Genomic DNA, 19,902 nt, shown 5'->3' with positions numbered 1-19,902 from the left:
AATTGTTTTAAATCTTTGCTTATGCTAAGGCTGTCTATGCTTCATTAGGACTTTGACATGTTTGCCCCAAATGGTAGAACTAGGAGAAATCAATACAAGTCTAATTCATCTTCTCTGTGACAACCTTTCAAATATGAGAAGATGGGTATCATGCTTTTCAACCCTCAAGATTTCTGTTTGTTTATGTATTTCACAAGTATATTGGGAATGCATCTCAGGGGATTCATTTTTATTTTAATATGTAAAGAAAAAGTCATATCCAGAAGTTCCTTTTGGAGCACAGACTCCATTACAATTTTATATAGGTTCTAAAGGTACAAAGACTATTCAGAAAAAAAAAAGTATAAAAGTTTCTTTCACTACTGACTATAAATTCAGACTTACTGGACACAGTAATCCTGCCTTTGCAGAGAACTAAAAGATAAATGATAGTAAATATGAATAGACATTGGCAGACTAAATAGTAATTTATACAAACATTCATTTATTTGCTTTTCATCAAGTCTTCACATTTCCTTTCTTTATCCTAGAACTCAAGGCTACCAACTCCCCTAATTTATTTTGAGTTGGTTAGGATAAAATATTTCTCAGACCACTTCATTACATATAGCCTTGATCAGCCAGTTTTCAGGCATATTAAACACTTGGTTTAAGGAAAAACTTTCCAATAAGTGAAAATATCCAAAAGTGGAATAATCTGACATATAAGTTGGTAGGCATTTAAGCAAAAGCACAATGATAATTTGTCATCTATATCTTCAAGAAAAAATATGATCACCACATGTTACACATGTTGGATAAGGAATTTTTAATCACCTGTGGGCTGGATTGTATGTCCTGTTAGGTCCCTTCTAACTCTAAGATTTTGTGAGTCAAAATAGTATGTAATCATAGAATTACATATTTAAAGCTATAAGAAACCTTAAAGACACGGAAGCCAACACTCTCATTTTTACAAATGACAAACTGAGGTCCACAAAGATTATGTGACTCATCTAGCTAATAAGGGTTTATGAATCTCAAATTAACTTCGTTGATGTTACTTCTCAATGCACAGGTCCATTCTCCAATGCTTCAAAGACATAATCTCCTCATCTCATTCCCACCTTCTCCAAACTCACTTCTATGTTTATTTTCTGGTTTAGACTGTTTCTCTCACTTGGCCAATCTGATTCTTCAGATTTCATTTTACATATATTATTTTCTTCTGCATAATTTGTACACTTATCCTTCAGTTAACCTAATCTTGACCCTGAAATCTGAGTTTATCCATCATGCACCTAAACTCTGAACAATTTAATTTTCTTTTGTTGGACTACACATTGCTTGGAATATTGCCCCAAAGCTTTCTCAAAATGTAATTTATCATACTGACAGTTCTCCATCTTATGAACCATGCTCTAGTAAATCTAGTTTGTGAAGCACTTTAAAATGAAAGAAATTTTTTTCTACTCTTTTCACTTCCAACTATTCTAAGGAACTATTTTTTTTAAGTTGAATACAGAGAAATTGGAAGAAAAATGAAATTTAACTAGGAGTTGATAGAAGACACAATATTTAAATTCCTCAATAAATTAATTCACGTCCTTAACTGGAGAGCAAGGAAAAGGATGAATTTTCACAAAATCAGTATAAGCCAAGAAGAGAAAAGTTACATGACCAAATAAAAGAATTAAAATATAATCTGTGCTCATGTGGTTTTGGTGATTTTTCATTATCAAATTTATCCACATTAGCCCTACAGAGTAATTAGGCTTACCTGCAGCCATAACTTGTTATTCACAGCATCTCTCCCAGTAGCAATACACTGAAATGTAGCATTCTGCCCTGCATTGACCTCTACATCACCCAGCCTCAAGAAATGAGGGGATTTATCTATGGAGAGAGGGGAAAAAAAAGAAAATCACAATTCATATGGAACCCCACATTTTGTATTTCTATTTCCCAAAGATTAACAAAATTACAAATTCTAAAATTGGCCAACAGAAATTCCATGAAAAGGAGGGTATTCTATTCTCTCAAAAAAGATATATTTTCTCAAAAAGGAAAAAAAAACAAATTTTCTTCTCTCTCCAACAGTCTCCTTTCTCTTCCTATTAGTAACTTTGTTTTCTTTGAATATTGGACCACAGCAAAGATAATGTTGTATATGCAATGGGTATTTGCACTCAATAATGTATATACACTCAATAATTACTGAGTGACAACTATTTAAAGTTCTAAGTGAATAATAATAAAAACCATTACAATTTGTAATAAGGAAAAGCACTCAATACAGAAAATATCAGGCAAAATAATGTAAGCATACAGAAACAAGTCCAAGCTTATCTGTGTTCTAAAAATCCTAACCATGCCACAGGTATGCCAACACCCCATTTAATTAGCCAAAGCTTCATTCCTTCCCATCTCTGAGCCCCCACAGTAAAACTGCCAAAGTTTTCTCTATCTAGTGCTTCCAAGAAAATAGCATTTCAGGTGCCATCAAATACAGTAACAGTTTGTGTGACTAAATCCTTATGTCTGTACAGTCTCAGGAAAGTCACCCAAGTGAAATAGTATACTGACAAAAGAGATGACTATAGTTGAAGGATATAATTTATATATCCCTCAGATATACTTTTTTGCATAATTACCTGTTAAAACAAAAAGTTTCCTAATGCTTTCCTTAAAAATCAACTGAAAACTATTACAATTAGAAAGTATTGGGGGCTCATTAGAATACCACATTATTGGTAAATAACAGTTAAAGTTATCCACTTTTGTTTAGCAATTTGTTTGTAGCCAAAGCCTTTTTCTGTATTCAATATCTATTTTTCTAAGGTCCAAATGATCACTAGGCTGGCATACTTACTACTTACTTTTTCACATTAATGTTACAAGAGAATCTATGATGCTTATTAGTCCTTGGAGTGAATAATTTTCCTACCTCTTTATTCTTAGAGGAGACAGTTAAGACTTTTGCAGCTTGTATTTGATTCTAATAAGATGCTAGCTGCTCTCCCAAAATACTAGAAGCAATTAGCTGCCATTGTAATAAAAGTGGAACTATGGCACCTGTTTTTAATAATGTTCTTTCACATCAATGACAGAACATATATGTAAACAAGTATATAAACCTGACATGGAGGATATCTGAATACTCAACAGAAACTATAAGCCCTTTTATAATCAGGTTTTAGGGGATAGGAATATGCCTTATAAGTGAATTGTTCTAAACCTGGCTTCAGCAGTTCTATGTAATTGTTATGTTTTAGTGGATGTGATTTGACCAAGAGATATGTACAAAAGTCTATCTGGAAATGGGCCAGATTGTGACATATAGAACATAATATATGGAACAATATATTAATGAAGTCTTATAACTGAGACTGATCAGCATTCCTATTTGACATAAGAATCTATTTGAATACTTAGACCAGAAGAAGCAAAACTAGTTCCTACACTTGACTTTTTTTTCCGTTTCTAAATATAGCATTTTACTGTAAAGGTCCAACTAACTATGTGTATGCCTATGTCTTCTAAGAGAAATCCTTTAATTTAAGCAATACAATGAACCCACATTAAGAAACATTTTTGAATATATAAATATTTGTCTATTTGGGTTGCGGCAAGTTGCTTGAGTGTATATATATATATATATATATATATATATATATATATATATATATATATATATATATATATATATATATATATATAGATGTGTGTGTATAAAATGTATGTATGTATGTATATACACATAGTTATATGTATGTGTGTATGTATATACACACACACATAAATATATATATACACACACACACACACATATCAATTGTGACCTTAAAAGAAAGTTCAGATAAAGTTCCTCCCTAGGTACCAGTCAGTAATTGCATCAGCTGCTAGGGCTCTTACCACCCTTTTCTATTAAATAGCCTAGACGGAAAAAATCTCTGGTCAACATAGTAGGAGACATAGTAGGACATGCTACACAAAAGATGTAGCAATTATCCAGACAAACTGATGAAAAGGAAGACAGTACGAGGGAAAGGGAAAAAAAGGTGATCTGCATAATATTACATTAAGAACTGGGATGAATTAAAATAAATGAACTACTTTTCCTTATTGTGGTTCTAATGTTCTTTTGGATACTGGATAAAAATTTCAAAATAAATTTCTAATCCATAATTTATATACCTCTTGATCTCTATAGTTACATATACAAGGCCTTGCACTTAGTAAAAGGTTTTTTTTTTTTTAATTAAACTGAATTAACAGGGATGGATATGTTCCCCAAGGAATGAGGAATACTTCTTATACAAGTTATTGCAACAACCATGAAATGGTTTTCCTAAAAGCAGTAAAAAGAAATACTAGAGACAGAAAAAGAGAAGAGTGATCAAGTGATGAAAACTCAAGTCAGTGCCAATATCAAATAGGTTCTGAATAGTCCCAGAAAAACACAGCTCTTAATCACACTTACCACAAGGATAGCTCAGAACTTGGATGTCATCAATGGCAATGTAGCCATTTCTCTCATCTGAGACTTCAGCCTCAAATATTACCTGTCAGAATGAAAGGAAAAATGTTTACAACACTCATTTCTGCACAATTCCCAGTGTGGAAGGGAAGCAAATGACATATGACTTTTATTTACCCTGAATTTTCCATTACGATTAAAAGATATTTGTTATGTAACACCTCCGATTTTGATCACATTCTAAACTTTAATCACAGATGGATCACAGGAATATCAGAACAATAATTAATTTTTCTGAAATGAAGTCACTCAGCTAAAAAAAAACTACTGAAAACGGATATTTTATCTCTGGTAGGCAATATATGGTCTCCAAAAGTAAGTTATGTTGCACAAATATACATGAGCACACACATACACACACATGCACACTGCTGAAAATTGAGATAAACATGGAAAAGCCTGGGACAAGCTTGTCCAACTTTCACTAATAAATCTCACTTGACCCTCACAAAAACACTGTGAGGAAGATCAGGCAACTATCTTTATACCAAATTGAATTAATTCATAAAGTATTTATGGAATGGCTAATATTAGTCAACCACTAAAGATACAAAGACAAAAGGATACAGCTCTTGTTGGGAAAGAACTAACATTCCACCAGGAAGAGACAATATCATCACAGATAAGTACAAAAGGTATACATGCAAAATAAAACCAAAGCACTTTGGAGGTGTAGGGGAGAACTCTGAGTACTATGAAGATCCCCTCCAAGAGATGTACAAAGTGGAGTCGAAGACATGCGGTAAGAGAAGTAAAATTTACCCCAAGTCATTGGGCTAATAAATAAAGATTTGGCTTGGGACAAGAACTCTGACCTTCTCTCTCCTAGTGCCCTTTGCACTAGACCTTCCTTACATATGTAGGAAGTGGGAAAGCAAAACTGAGCTTCCTGATATGATGGAGAAGGAGAAAAGGGGGTTATATTATCTGCCCCATATTACCTTAACAATTGAAATAAATTCAAATAAATGGACAACTTTTCCTCAGTGTCACTGATGGTTATAAATGTTTATTGGACTGGACTGGATTGATATTAGGTTAGTGGTAACAGTAGCACTGTACCTGAGGAAAGGAAGAGGATCTACTTCCAAGGGGTAGACACATAATTTCAGGAAAGTATGATGAGAAGAATTCCACCCCCCAATGGATAGGAAAGAATCTTTTTAGACAGGAAAAATGAATTCATTGTGTGATTACAGAGGAAATCTTGGGAGTGGGGGGGGGAACCTGAATGAGTTGTTCAACATTACAAAGAAATGAGATGTGGATGGATTATTCCCGACCAAAGATATGCAAGGAGAAAGCTTGGTGTGGGATAGTAAAGATGCATTCATATATATTCCTACATCTCCTATATAATTTCTAATTCTAATAATGGAGTCTGAGATAAAAAACACTGTTATGTTGCCATTAATATAGGATGGGAAGGCAGCTGTACAGAACATGAATGAAGTCTGTCTATAGCAATAATGTTCACCCTGAGCACTTTGAATATTATGGTAGAGTCGGATGGATACCCAAAGCTTCCTTATACCAAATTTTTGCTTTATGCTATATTTTTTATGCTATTTTTGCTATATTCTTTATGTTCAGAATTATTTTCTTTCTAATTTATTTTACTATGGATTTAACAAATATCAAGATAAGTGAGTAATTTTATATATAAAACAAAACTTTAAAAAAGAGGAATGATTGTACATGGAATTGTAGATTTCTGTTAGGGACAGCTTGCTTGTTTTTTTACATATATAACAATTTCAATATATAGTTTCACAGTTGTTTTGTTTGTGTTTATTTCTTTCTAGTCTTCCATCACTTCTCATATACCTGTGATTACTACAAACAACCATTACCGTAATCCACCTAATTTTTATAAGCTTGATATCCAATCTGTGTTTTAAAGTTTACCTCAGAATCATCATCCTTCAGAAAGACTTCCTTGATCCTTCCAGTAAGAAATGGTCCCTTCTTTCTCTTATTTCACATAACACTTTGTATACCTCTCTTAGGCAATTAAATGCTAAAATACATGATACTTTTACATAGGTCTGAGATATCTACCACTGCAAGGTATGATTCCTTTATACATTCACATTATGTGTGATTCTCACTCGTCTTCCCATGTAAGATTCACCTAAGACACTAGATAACCTTCTCTAATCCTATTAATATCTTGGAGGCACGAATAAAATACACTATTCTACTATCTCCTCTTATGTCTAAAAAGAACACCTCCTATTTTAGTAATATGTCTCAATAATGACTTTACCATATTTTCTCTACTGAAGGAAATGCTAGTAACACTCAGCTGGATTCACTCTGGATTATAATTATGGTAAAATTATCATATAACATATTTGTAGGTTGCAAATAAACCATACAACCCTGCAGGCTCCAGAATAGAAGGGACCATGACTTATATACTCTTGCAACTTCTCCAAGGTATATGACTTTGATCTGTATAATCCTTATATACTAATTAAATGCCACCAAGATAGTCATAGTAAGGCAAAGGCTCTTAGAAGCAAATGGCTCTGTTCTCTACTTTCTAAGGACACAAAGACCTTCTTTGTGTCAAATGCTCTTCCCAGCCTAAATTTGCCTCCCTCCCATTCTGATGCCTCTCTATGTCCCACTGCCAGGCAATAGTTAAGTTCGCTCTTCTAGTCTTTTTTAAACAAGCCACTCCATTTTCATTCCATAAACTGAACACGCATTTATTAAGCCAATATTGCTTAGCAAGCACTTTACTAAAATAACATCTCATTCTTTTATTCATTCTCATGTAGTCAAAGTTTATTGAATGAAACAAATATGGGTGTTAACAAAAAAGATTTTTATGGCAAGGAAAACTGGCAAATGAAACTTTGAAAACCACTCCTCAATAAAATAGCATTCTTAGGTAACATACTTCATTTAAGGTCTTACACTCATGTTTCATGGTGACATGGACATTACTGTAGGCTTCTGAAGCTGCTATTACTTAGCAGACACTAAAGCAATGCTTACACTCAAGAAACTAATTCTATCAAAAGTCACGTTTCAATCTTACTTCATGTGTGAAGTACAGACAACACAATAATAATGTCCATTCAAAGAGGGTGACCAAGTGGGAAAAAAAAGAAAATTAGCAATAAAATTGTTTATCATCATATGTCTGCTTTAATGTCTGATAAGAGTATATAGTAATCATGATAATTATACCATGATTAGTTTTATGCCATCAAAGAGATCAAAGAATGAGGAAAAGAACTCATATGTACAGAAATGTAGTAACTTTTTATGATGGCAAAGAACTAAGAGGGTGTCCATTTTTTAGAGAATGGCTGAACGTAAGAGTATATGACTGTAATAAAACATTACTGTGCCTTAAGAAATAATATAATAATACTTTCAGAGCAACTGTGATGATTTATATGAACTGATGCAAAGTAAGGTAAGTAGAACTAGGCAGGGCATTTGTAAAACATCATTATAAGAAAAAAAAACTTTAAAAGATCTGAGAATTCTGAACAATATGATGATCAACAATTTTCCACAGGGCCAAATAAGAAGGATGCTACCAACTTCCTGACAGAGAAGTGAAGGCCTCAGAATGGAACATACATTTTTGGACATGGTCAACACGGGAATTTCCGTTTCTTGACAATGCATATTTACTACAAAGGTTTCCCTTTTCATTTTTGTTAATATGAGGAGTTGGGAAGGAAATAAAAAATGTATATTAGTTAAAAAGATAATTAAAATCAAATTTAAAAAGAATATCTCATATGCATCTAGTGCTAAAAGATTTGTAAAGCAATTTAAATAACATCATTCTCATTCATTCTCATGTAATCAATGCTTGTTGAATTAAACAAGTATGTTAGTAAAAAAGAATGTTTTATGGCAAGGAATACAGGTGAAAAAAACTTTATAAACCACTGCTCCATAAAATAGTATTCTTTGTTAACATGTTCCATTCAAGGCCTTCCTGTCATGATTCATTATGACGCGGAGGTTACTATGGGTTTCTGAAGGTTACAACAGCAGGCCTTATGTTTATGCAGATTCTATCAAATTAGAAAAGATAAGTACAAGTCTGGAGGCAGACAATTTCAGTCACATGAGAATCAGCCCACCTTGGTAGATAAGAGCCTCTTGCCCCTTCAAGGCTCACAATTATGTGTTGTATTTTTTTAAATAACAGTAAACAATAAAAGTAAAAAACAAAAAACAAAAATATGAAGGCTTTTCTTTTGTTCAGATGCCTTGATTTTCCTAAGAAAAATGGCAGATTGAGAGAGAAGAGGAAAATAACTGCTCAGAATATGAGTTATTAGATGTTGTAAATATTAGTTTAATCATTAGTACTAAGAATGTCAAGTTGCCACACTATTGGAAGGAATGTGTAGTCATATTTCTATTTTGGTTAAAACAACTGGAAAAAAAGGGAAAGACAATATATATCATTACAATAACTAAAATCTGACCTCTAAAACAAGGTGACTCCAAAATAGGAGATAGAAAAAAATTTATGATAATCACGCATTTACTATTTCTTTAAGAAATTAAACCAACATAAAAAGCTACCCAAGTCAAAAGTACTCACAAACTTCCTAACCTGACCAACAGACATGAAAACTTTGTAAAACGTGGGGAAAGGTGAAAGATTATGAATGATTGTATCTCAAAAAGTGGTGAAAATATTTGTGGAAAATATACACTCAGAAAAAGCTTGACATGAGACAAAATAGTTATTATGAAAGAACTCTGTGTGGGTATATTGCATATACACACACACACACACACACACACACACACACACACATATGTATGTATATATATATATATATGTATGTATGTACACACACACATTAAACAGTTGAAGGACAGTCAAAGATAACATATAATGGAAATAATCTGCCAGGAATTCTATTGAAATCATTTGTCATGAGCAATCATCCTAAAATCCCTACATTTGGACTTTTCAACTCAATATTTTGTGCACTATGTGGGGAAGTGCCAATGAGGAGTGACGATGAACGTCTTAAAAAGCTGTTTGGCAAAGAGCCAAAAAAAAGAAAAGACTGGTCAATATTGGAGGGGATATAGCTAGATAGATGTACTAATGCACCACTGGAGAAAATATTAACTGGTCTAACTATACTCCAAATAATTAGAAATCATACCAAGAAGGATATTGAATTGCACATAATTTTTGAATCAGTGATAATATTATTATTATTAATCATTTATCCTACAGAATTTAAGATTAGAAGGAAAAGACATAAGTGTACATTAATATTTATAGTACTTTTTTTTAAGTGAAGAACTGGAAAGAAAATAAATCATCATCAATTGGGAACGTCTAGACAGGTTGTAGCACACAAACAAAATGGAATTTAATTATACGATTAAAAATAAAGACTATGCCAGAGTCAGACATATAGGGATTCATATGGATTAATACAGAATGAAGTCAGTAGAAGTAGAATAGTTTAATCAATGATCATAACAATGTGTGGAGAAATAACTTTCTAAGACGTCAACATTCTGACTAAAGCAGCAGTCAATCATGACTTCAAAAGACTGATGATGAAATATACCTTCTTTCTCATGGCAAAATGCTGATAACTTGAGGTGCAGAACCAAATATTCATTCTCAGGCATGTCCAATGCCTTGATTTATTTTGCAGAACAATTCATATTAGTGAAAGTGAGAGTTTTCTCATGGGGACAGGCATGTGAGTGGATATTAATACACATAAAAAAGGAGACTTTTAAAAGATACACAGCAGATGGAAGTAGAAATGCAGAAGATACAGAGTAAAATAATTGCCTAGAAAAGTGTAGAGAATATAATGTGTTTATTTTATGTAAAAACAATTTTTTTAAAGACAAACTCAGTGGAGAAAGATGCAGGTTTGAAGACTCTTTCTTCTCTTCCAACCCAGAATTCTCTGGTGCCTGTGTTCCTAGATAGATGCAACAACAAAAAGAACTGCAGTCAATAATCTTCTAACTATGGTCAAGAAATGCATACTGGCCACAGGTTCTTATCCCCATTCTGGAGAAAGTTTTCTGCAAAGTTCAAATAGGAGCGGGATTTCCTACAGATATGTGCTGATTGCATCAAGCCTCAGAACATTACAGGCATCCTCAATGGTATTTAAAAATATACAAGAAAGACTGGACTAATAATTCATATAAGAAAAATTAAATAGATTAACTATGCTCCTTGTAAAGAATAGATGGAAGAGGGTGGAGCTGGTTCATATTTAGAAAAAAATTTACCATATTTTTAATTATTATAATTTACTCTTTAGAACAAATACCCAACTTTTTCTACACAAATATTCTAGTGATACTATATGATGGAGAAAATTCAAACAAAACAATCTCTGATAAATTAGAGCACTGAGTAATCCAAAAAAGTACTGGAGAGATATAAGTACTGTAACTGGAGTCCAAAAATATATAGTCAAAGTCGAGCTCCATAACAACACTCTGTATGATTCTAGATAACTCAATTAACCATGCTGGTACTCAATTTCCTCATCTATAAACGAAGAGAGTTGATTTAGGTAACATTTGAGATTCCTGCCAGCTCTAAATTTATAATCCTATGAAGTATATTATATATTTCTCATGAAGTACTACATAAAGTTGCTTTTAAATGGATATCAGTAAGGAAACATGAGCAGAAAAGAGAAATGGCACAATCGGGTAGCAACTGCTACAAATTAACACATAGACAGCCAATGTTCCAGTGCCACCCATGATCTATAGGAATGCCTCCAGCATATTGGATGGATCCTTTGTAAAATCTGTGGAAGAATAGGACAGAAGAGAGGGAAGGAAAAAAAGGAGGAATGGCAGAAGAGGGGAGAGAAAAGAGAGTCTAGTCTGAGACTTGTGGGGGCACCTATCATTTGCCAAGTACTTTATAAATATTTTCTCATTTGATCTTCAAAAATCCTGTGAAGTAGATGCTATTATGACTCTCATTTCATAGCTGACAAAAGTGAAGTAGATAAAGGTCAAATAACTTGCCCAAGGTCACCCACCTAATAAGTGCCTAAGGCCATATTTGAACTCAGGTCTTGACTTCAGATGCAGTGCTGTATCCCATATGTCACTTAGCTGCCTGATGAGCATATAATATATATATAGCATAAATGGGATGGGGATATACAGGCAATGGAACAGCCAGATCAATTGGTCACAAGTCACTGAAATGTTGCAATATATGGTTTTCTATGTTATGCTAGTGACCTATTTAGAACATATATCATTTATCTTACTATTGACATGTATCTTTCATAAGTTATTTTAACTTGTAGACTTACTCTACTTGTACTTTTCCAAATTGTTAAAATTCCTTTGCTTCTGACGCTGTTTTAGGGACTGGGATAACTGTACCCCTGAGAAAAGTATTTTATTTGCTCATTTAAATTCAACTTCATTCACGGGGGTGTAATAAATCTAGGCCTTTGTTAAAAAGGAAACTAAAGAAATGTTTCTTGATTGTGAGAAAATAATTAGCTTCTCTTTTTTACTGACCTTTTTCTCCCTGTTAGGTGTTGGCTTTGCATCATTAACAAAAGCCAGAGGAAATTTCTAAGAGACTATCTCTTGACTGGTAAAGATCTAATCAGTTTTTTCTCTTCAACAGAGCATTCAACTCATAAAGTTCTTCTGTTCAACCTCTCAAAAAAGTGGAAGAGGGTGGTAGAAAGATTCCTACTATGTAAATTAAGCAAAGCTTGTAGTAATAGGTCAGTTCTAATAGAGTAGGCATTCCCAGGAGGGTGCTGTTTAATAGAATGGGTTTGTCATCATGACACAGATCAACTTAAAAAAATAAAATCTATTCTCTCTGCTGAGGCATACAATGAGATCTACTTTGTTTGCAGATTGGTTTTTTTGTTTTGTTTTGTTTTGTTTATTTGCTTTTCCCCCTCTACTCCATTTCCTGAAATCATGAAGGTAGCTGTTTTCATCTAAGTTTTGCAACTGTGGCAACATTTCTGGACTACTGATTGAAAAGAGGAGAGCAAAATAGTGGAAAGGAGATAGGTAATGAGAATAAGGACAATTGTATTCTTGTTTAACTTAATTCAACTAACTATTTGTAAAATATCTGAAGAGCAACTGTATTTTTGCTTTTAATTTTCGCTGACTAGAAGATATTTCAATAAACTATGCATATTTCAAAAATGAAATTTTATTAAAAAGGAAAAACCCCACCTTTTTTGTTTTAAAAAAATAGCTTTCATCTTTATATCACTTTTATTTACAAATATACCTCCCTCTAACTTTACCTAGAAAACCATCCATTATAACAAATGCTGATTAAAAATAAAGATAACAAAAGATAACAAAAACAGTTCAGCAAAAATAAACTAACATATAAACTCAGCCTGATCATAGATGAAATTTTTCACATTCATACCCATCTACCTCTGAAAAGAAAGAGGTACAAGATAAATATTATTTTATCAAGATGTATAAATTTTTAAACAATCTAGGAAATCTAAAATACATAGGTCAGAAATTGAAATATAGGACTGCATTCATACAAGTAATAACCTTATATGTTTTTCAATTTTTTTGCTATTAAAATTAAGTTTATATTCAGTTCTCTGATAACATAAATCAAACACTGGACAGCATTTTAAAATGTATCTATTTTAATACTGATTTATATTATATGCAACTGAAACTTCAGGTATAGAATATTGCTGTTAACACATAAGGAAGTGTAACAGTTAATTTAAACTTAGAGTTTTTAGTCCAAATATTCACAGCTTATCTCCATTCATTAGTGTTTCAATACAAATGAAGACATTAAACATTTAATAAAGACACTGCAAAAAGTCCAAGCTTGAAGTGTTCTAAAACTCTTGGCTTAAACCTCACAGTAGTGTCAAGTATCCCAAGTGTCCTTATATCAAAATGATTTCTATGTTAAGGTAGTTTCACTGAGAAGGGGAAAATAGGACAAAGGTGTTTAGTACATTTTTACCTAATTCATAAAATTTTGTTGACATAATAAAGTGACTTTCCCTGGAGAAAATCCTGGATACTTTTGCTGAGCTAATTCAGAAACCACAAAAACATAATTACTTCCATTTCAATGCTAAATGATGCTGTGAGGCAGTTTTCTGCTGACAGGGCCCCAGAGGATCTTAAATACCGCAAGTCAAACACTTGTGGAAAAACTTTTTAGATCTAGGGGGTTTTTTTATTATTTTACTTTCAAAAAAATGAAAAGAATCTCCTTCCTGTAGGCATAACTTCCATTCACCAGGTTATAGATTTGAGCTGGAAAGGGCATTATATATTATCTCTTCCAATTTTTTCATTCAAAAATGAGGAAATTTGAAGTCCTAATGGAGACGTGTCTCAAAATGAAAAATCAGCTGCCTAAGTACATTATTACTCAAGCGGTGGTAAATTCAGTATACTGGACTATAAACTACACCAGATTTTTAACCAGGTCAAATTTCCATTTGAACATGGCAACAAGTAATAGCTACTAAGGAGACAATATTCTTATTTTTTTTTCCATTAAAACCCTTTGATACCTGGTTCTCTGACATTTTTTCAGTCTTTTATAGCACCAAAATAATTGATATATGCCCAATTTATGCATAATAAATTTTCAGAGTCATGAACTTGATAAATTATCTCAGAATGCAAGTCTTCTAACATAAGATGAATAATAAATACAAAGTCAGTCTATATAACAACTAATTGAACATATAAGAAAAAGAATCTTCATAATAAAATACCTAATAAATGTTTGCTCAATTTTTGCTGGAAGACCTCTAATAAGAGGAATAGAACTACTTTTCCAGGTAGCTGATTACACTTTTGAAAAAATCTTAATGGATAAGAAGTATTCTTGCCAAAGAATCATGCCAAAATCTACCTCTCTGTAAATGGCACTCATTGTTCCTACTTTGATGCTCTGGGATAAAAAGAATAATTCTAATCCCTATTCACTTGACAATGCTTCAAATATTAGAAGATGGCCATGGTTGTCTTATATACTCATGGACTTCATTTCTAGAGTTCAGAAAGAGGAAAAATATGGTTAAAAAGAAACCCAAACACTAATAGATCCACATTCAGTGTCTCTTGTGACCAAAGATATCCCCAAAGCACATCATAATGATAAGATATCCTACACCCCAAATTAACATATTGCATTCCCTGATGCTTTAGTGACTAAAAGAGATTAAAGTTGTAGATCAGCAATGGCTTGACATCTTCACACTCAAAAAAGAAAACTAGCCAATTATTTGCCCTATATCCTAGAGGGAAGGAAGGGAAGATATAGAGTGTTATTCACATTGGGACACCCAATTACAGTAAGTGCACAGAACTGACGCCAACTGGTAAGTTTGTCATTTTATATTTTTACCTTGAAGCTAAATTGAGATAAATGAGGAAGAATGTTATCTCAAAGAGTTTTGATGTGCATTTTCCTTCCATTGACCTTTCTACAAAAGCTTACCTACTTCCAAATACTTTCTTTGACTAGTTATCAATGAACCAACAGTCAGTGCAAATTCAGAAATACAACCATGTATTTGAAGAGATACATATAAAGCTTAGGTCTGTTTCATATTTTACCTATCGTGTCTAGGTAATAAATAAGAGCCATAAAACAACATATTTTATGTTCCTCTTCTACGGTAATTTAACTAAGATATTTCAAATTTTCAAAAGTTTTTTTTTTTCCCTTTTCTTAATCTCAGTAAAGTAACAGAAAGTCTGTTTTGGGGAAATGGAGGATGGTATTAGAAAACTAGTTGAAGAGATACTACTCTTAAGATATTAAGCATAAGTTAAAAGATGAGAGTTTCACTGTAGTGTCTATTAAACATTGAAAAATGGATTCAATAAGATGGAGGAGAAAAACATTGTCAAAGACACAAGATGCAACTAAAACCATAGAAGTCGAAATCACCTAAAAATAATTTTTGCTCTTAAAGGTCTGCCCTCAGTGAGTTGGCTAGTCAATTAAAAAGCTATTATTAAGCACCTCCTATATGCTGGACACTATGCTTAGGTATTTCCACAAGAAGTACACATCATTAACATCATTTTTAAACTTGAAGAGGGGGGCAGCTAGGTGGCTCAGTGAATAGAGCACAGGCCCAGGAGTCAGGAAGACCTAAGTTCAAATCAGGCCTCAGACACTTAACACAAAAACTAGCCGTGTGACCTTGAGCAAGTCACTTAACCCCAATTGCCCTCCAAACAGCAAAAAAATAAAAAAATTAAACTTGAAGAAGAGAACAGGAAATTCATCAATAAAATGTCACTTCTGTAACTTTGTAATCATGGCTTCACCATTTGTGTTATATTTTATAGTAAGTTGAATTAGATAAAAATAAAAGATGATTGGTAAATGTTTCTATTTCTTTTATGCACTTATCAACACGGCACGGGATTACATTACTATTTTTCTTGAATCCTAGAGATGTGTCATTTGTCTTCTTACAATCCACAAGCAGAACCTTTTAAATTTTAGCACAAACAGTCCAATCTTACACACGAGAGAGTAGATCACTTCACTCACACAATTATATCTAAAAAAATGTCTAAATTAATGCACATTAGTCTATTGGTTGGTAAAAGAGCTCTTTTTGTACCCATAGCATTCAATTAAGGAAAGTTTAACATATAGTTCAGACTATTATTGCTTTTTCTTGAGATGTATGAAATCCTGGCTAGGGTAAATATAACATAATAAAAGAGAGGTGAATTTTAAAATAAGTGGATTTCAAGCTAACAAAGAATGGTTGAGATACTTAATATCATATTAAACCAAAGTCTGAGTAGATGTTAAAGCTTAGGCATTATTCCCTTCCCAAACCCAAGCACTTAAACCAAAACAGTATCTATTACATTATAATTGGTAACAATAGATAAGAGATTCACTTACATAATGCTGATCTACTAATTTTGTATAAATCTCTTCAGTGGCAGTCAGGAAGTCCTGTTTTCAAATTCTTTCTCAGACAATGGAGGAACCTGGGTGAGTCATTAACTTCCCTCACCTTTAGGCTCCTCATCTATAAAATGGATATGGGGGCACCTACTTTTCAAGGTTCTTCTGAGGATCAAATGAATAAATATATTTAAAGTGTTTTGAAATCATTAAAGCTCTATAAAAATTCTAGGTAGTATTATAATTATTACTAATTCTTATTAGTATTTCTTATCATCATCATCATTATTATTATACAAGATACAGAACAGTACAAAATGGTCATTGAGTCTACTGAGTTTCATTCTGCTTCTGCAAAATAATAGAAAAATTACCAGAAGGTACACAATTTCGACACTGTTTCTTATCTTTAAATAACTGTTGGTAGTCTATAATTGTGAAATGTGAGAAATCCAAAAACTGAGGAATTGAAATCCTTCTAGAAACATGGAACATATCACTACTGACATTTTCAATAAAAATGAAACCAGAACACAAAAGAAAGTGGCAGCAAATTAGAAGAATGCATCAAAGGTTCTCCTTGAATCTACAAATCCATTAGCAAAATGTCAATTCAACATTTTTACTATTATAGTTACATATAGTGTGATGTAATTCAATAAGAATTTATTAAGTATCTACTATGAAACAGCATTTCTTTGCACCAAATGAGAAAAAGAACCTCTCTAGAGGTAATGGGGGTCTAGACTAAGGTGAATGTGGTAAGAATAAAGGAGATGGATGTAAGAGATTTGAACCCAGGTTTTCCTGGTGTCCACTTGGAAAGAATCCATTAAAAAGTAAAAATTTATCAATTTCCTGATTTGAATTTTATCACCTATCCTTTTAGATAGACGAATCACTTTGCTCATCTTACTTTCATATAAACTGACACACTAAGTCTAGTTTTATTTTCTTCTTCCCAAAATCAGCCAGTTGACTTTATTAACTTTGGTTAGTAACTAGCAACTAACAAGTTAAGCATCTAGGAAATTGGAAGGGATCTTAGGCCATGTATTCTTATCTTCCTTCCAAAGCAAGAATACTGTGCACAATATCTCTGAAAGGTAGGCAACTAGTTCTGCATAAATAGTTCCTTTCCTTAACAAGTAATTCATTATTATATAACCTGTTTCACTCTTAGAGAAACCTAATTGTTGGAAAATTCTTCCCTCTACTTAGACAAAATCTGAAACCAGACTGAAAAAGCTCAGAAAGAATAGAGCTTTGATGTTCAGGTAGAGATTCTAAGACAGGGATTCTAAACACAAGGTACATAAACTTGTTTATTTTTTTTCATTGATAACTATTTCAACATACCCAGTTTCCTTTGTAATCCTATGTCCTTTATCACTTAAAAATATTCTGTGAAAGGGTTATTAGGTTTCAGCAGACTGCCAGAAGAGTTCATGACAAAAAAGAGATTAAGAACCCTTGCAATAAAAGGATAAGGATAGGAGATTCAAGAAATTAACTACTGGTAACACATCTAAAAGCAATTCTAATAATTGATTGATAAACCCACATAGAGTCAAAAGGGTATCAGATAAGTATTCAACCCTCCAAAAGACAAATGATGGTAATATAATTCATTGATAACTCTTAATGTTGTGCTTGGTAATGCAACTAGGTCCGCATTAGTAAAAATAATTAATTCCCTGAAATGGTTGCATTATTCAAGTTTGTAGTTTATATTTCCATTAGTCTGGAACCAATTAATACATTTTACCTAATTATAACTTCAAAAAGTACAAATTTAAATGCATGCAACCACTGCAGGGGGACATAATTGGAATTATACTAATTGGGACCTAGCTATAGATCTTGAAATTTCTTACATACAGCAATTTTCAATCCTAGTGTATTACATAACCACTATTACCAGTACAACTATAATGAAGTTCAAATGAAGCTCGAATCCCTATTGACAAGACCACTGAGTGAAGACTGTACATGAACATGTATTATCAATGTATTTCCCTGAAGATGAAAGGACACAGCCAGCAGTATCCTGAATTTTAATTTGGGTGATATATTTTTGTGTGCTACACTAAACAAACTTTTCTTTTTTTAACCAAAGAACCATTAATTGTCAAGAAAAGATGTTGTAGCTAAAATGCCAACCTTGAACCCTTAAAACTATAATTCAAGTCTACTCCTAATACATAAGCAAGATGTGCAATCATTTTTAATCGTCTCAAAATAGGAGGTCATCACAAAACTGACACAGTATGCTGAACTAATTTATAGCTTTCTTTATTACATAGCACCAGGGCTATTCGTTTATAAAAAGAATAAACATTTATTTGCTTTAAACTTTATAAGAAAGCAAAGCAAGAAAGAGAGCCAACTAACATTTTATTCAGAATATAATTTGATAGAACTTGTAAGGATTCTTGAGTATGTAAAATATTTTGGCAATGACAAGAAAAGTAGGGCCTGTACCTGATTTCTGTCATTTTAAGTTTACCCATGTTGATACTGAAAATATTTTTTGCTAATAATAATTTTTGCCAATAACAGAGAGGTAGAGAAAATATTTCCAGGGTCTGTGCACATTTTTTGAGAAGATAAAGATCACCCTCTGATTTTAAAGGAAAAATAATTAAAAGTACCATGTTTCAAAAGGGGGAAAATAGCTTAAGGGATTATTTAACATAGTTCTCCAGATAGGATTTGAGTTAGGAAATTTTGATTTATGTTAAAGAAATTTTTTTTGATCTTTCTAGACTATCAGAAATAGACAAATCTTCAAAGTTATAAAAAGGAAGAATAAATTTTTAACATACTTTGGGGTGACTTTACCTCTTTGGGCCTGTTTCCTTTAAGAGTTATAAATCTTTGGGAAAAGACAGGAAACATTTCTATATCTTTTCTCACTCCAGATGTAGAAAAACATGGCAACAGATAAATGAGGTCCACAATTGGGGAGTACTATATACATTTTTAGAACTCTGATAAACAGAATGATTTTGCTGGGTATTTTTCTTCCTCTTTTTCCTTAAACAAATCTCTTGGATATATGGTATGAATCTCTGAGAGGCTGAAAGAGAATACAGGGGAAAATTTAGGGTTATGTTAAAAATTTTAGTAACATTTTATTTTTTTAAAAGTTAGCTCAGCAGGGGCGGCCAGGTGGCTCAGCGAGTAAGAGCACCGGCTCCAGTGTCGGGATGACCTGGATCAAATCCGGACTCAGATACTCAGCACCACACCCAGAAATAACTGGCCGTGTAACCTTGAGCAAGTTACTTAACCCCGATTGCTTAAAAAAAAAGTTAACTCAGCAAAAGTACAAAGACAACACAGCTCTAAAGAAACAAATGATACTGATGACAATTTTGGTTTGTCCTTTTTTTTTTTTTTTTAAAGCAATCGGGGTTAAGTAACTTGC

The 19,902-nt window shown here is 32.7% G+C and overlaps 1 protein-coding gene across 3 annotated transcripts in view; it reads right to left on the bottom strand.

Moving 5' to 3' along the window:
- PTPRK (protein tyrosine phosphatase receptor type K) overlaps positions 1-19,902 on the bottom strand; it is a 759,288-nt gene that overhangs the window by 377,532 nt on the left and 361,854 nt on the right. For all 3 annotated transcript variants that reach the window (XM_069077441.1, XM_069077439.1, XM_069077440.1), the window contains exons 4-5: positions 4,463-4,544; positions 1,760-1,875 (exon numbers count right to left, since the gene is read on the bottom strand). In XM_069077441.1, the coding sequence (XP_068933542.1) occupies positions 1,760-1,875; positions 4,463-4,544 (198 nt within the window). The remainder of the gene's footprint in view (positions 1-1,759; positions 1,876-4,462; positions 4,545-19,902) is intronic.

The sequence above is a fragment of the Petaurus breviceps genome, unplaced genomic scaffold (assembly GCF_028583685.1).
Source record: "Petaurus breviceps papuanus isolate PSGF00001 unplaced genomic scaffold, PetGlider_PUasm1.0 90977, whole genome shotgun sequence".
Classification (NCBI taxonomy): Eukaryota; Metazoa; Chordata; class Mammalia; order Diprotodontia; family Petauridae; genus Petaurus; species Petaurus breviceps.
This window is presented reverse-complemented; position numbering and strand designations above follow the sequence as displayed.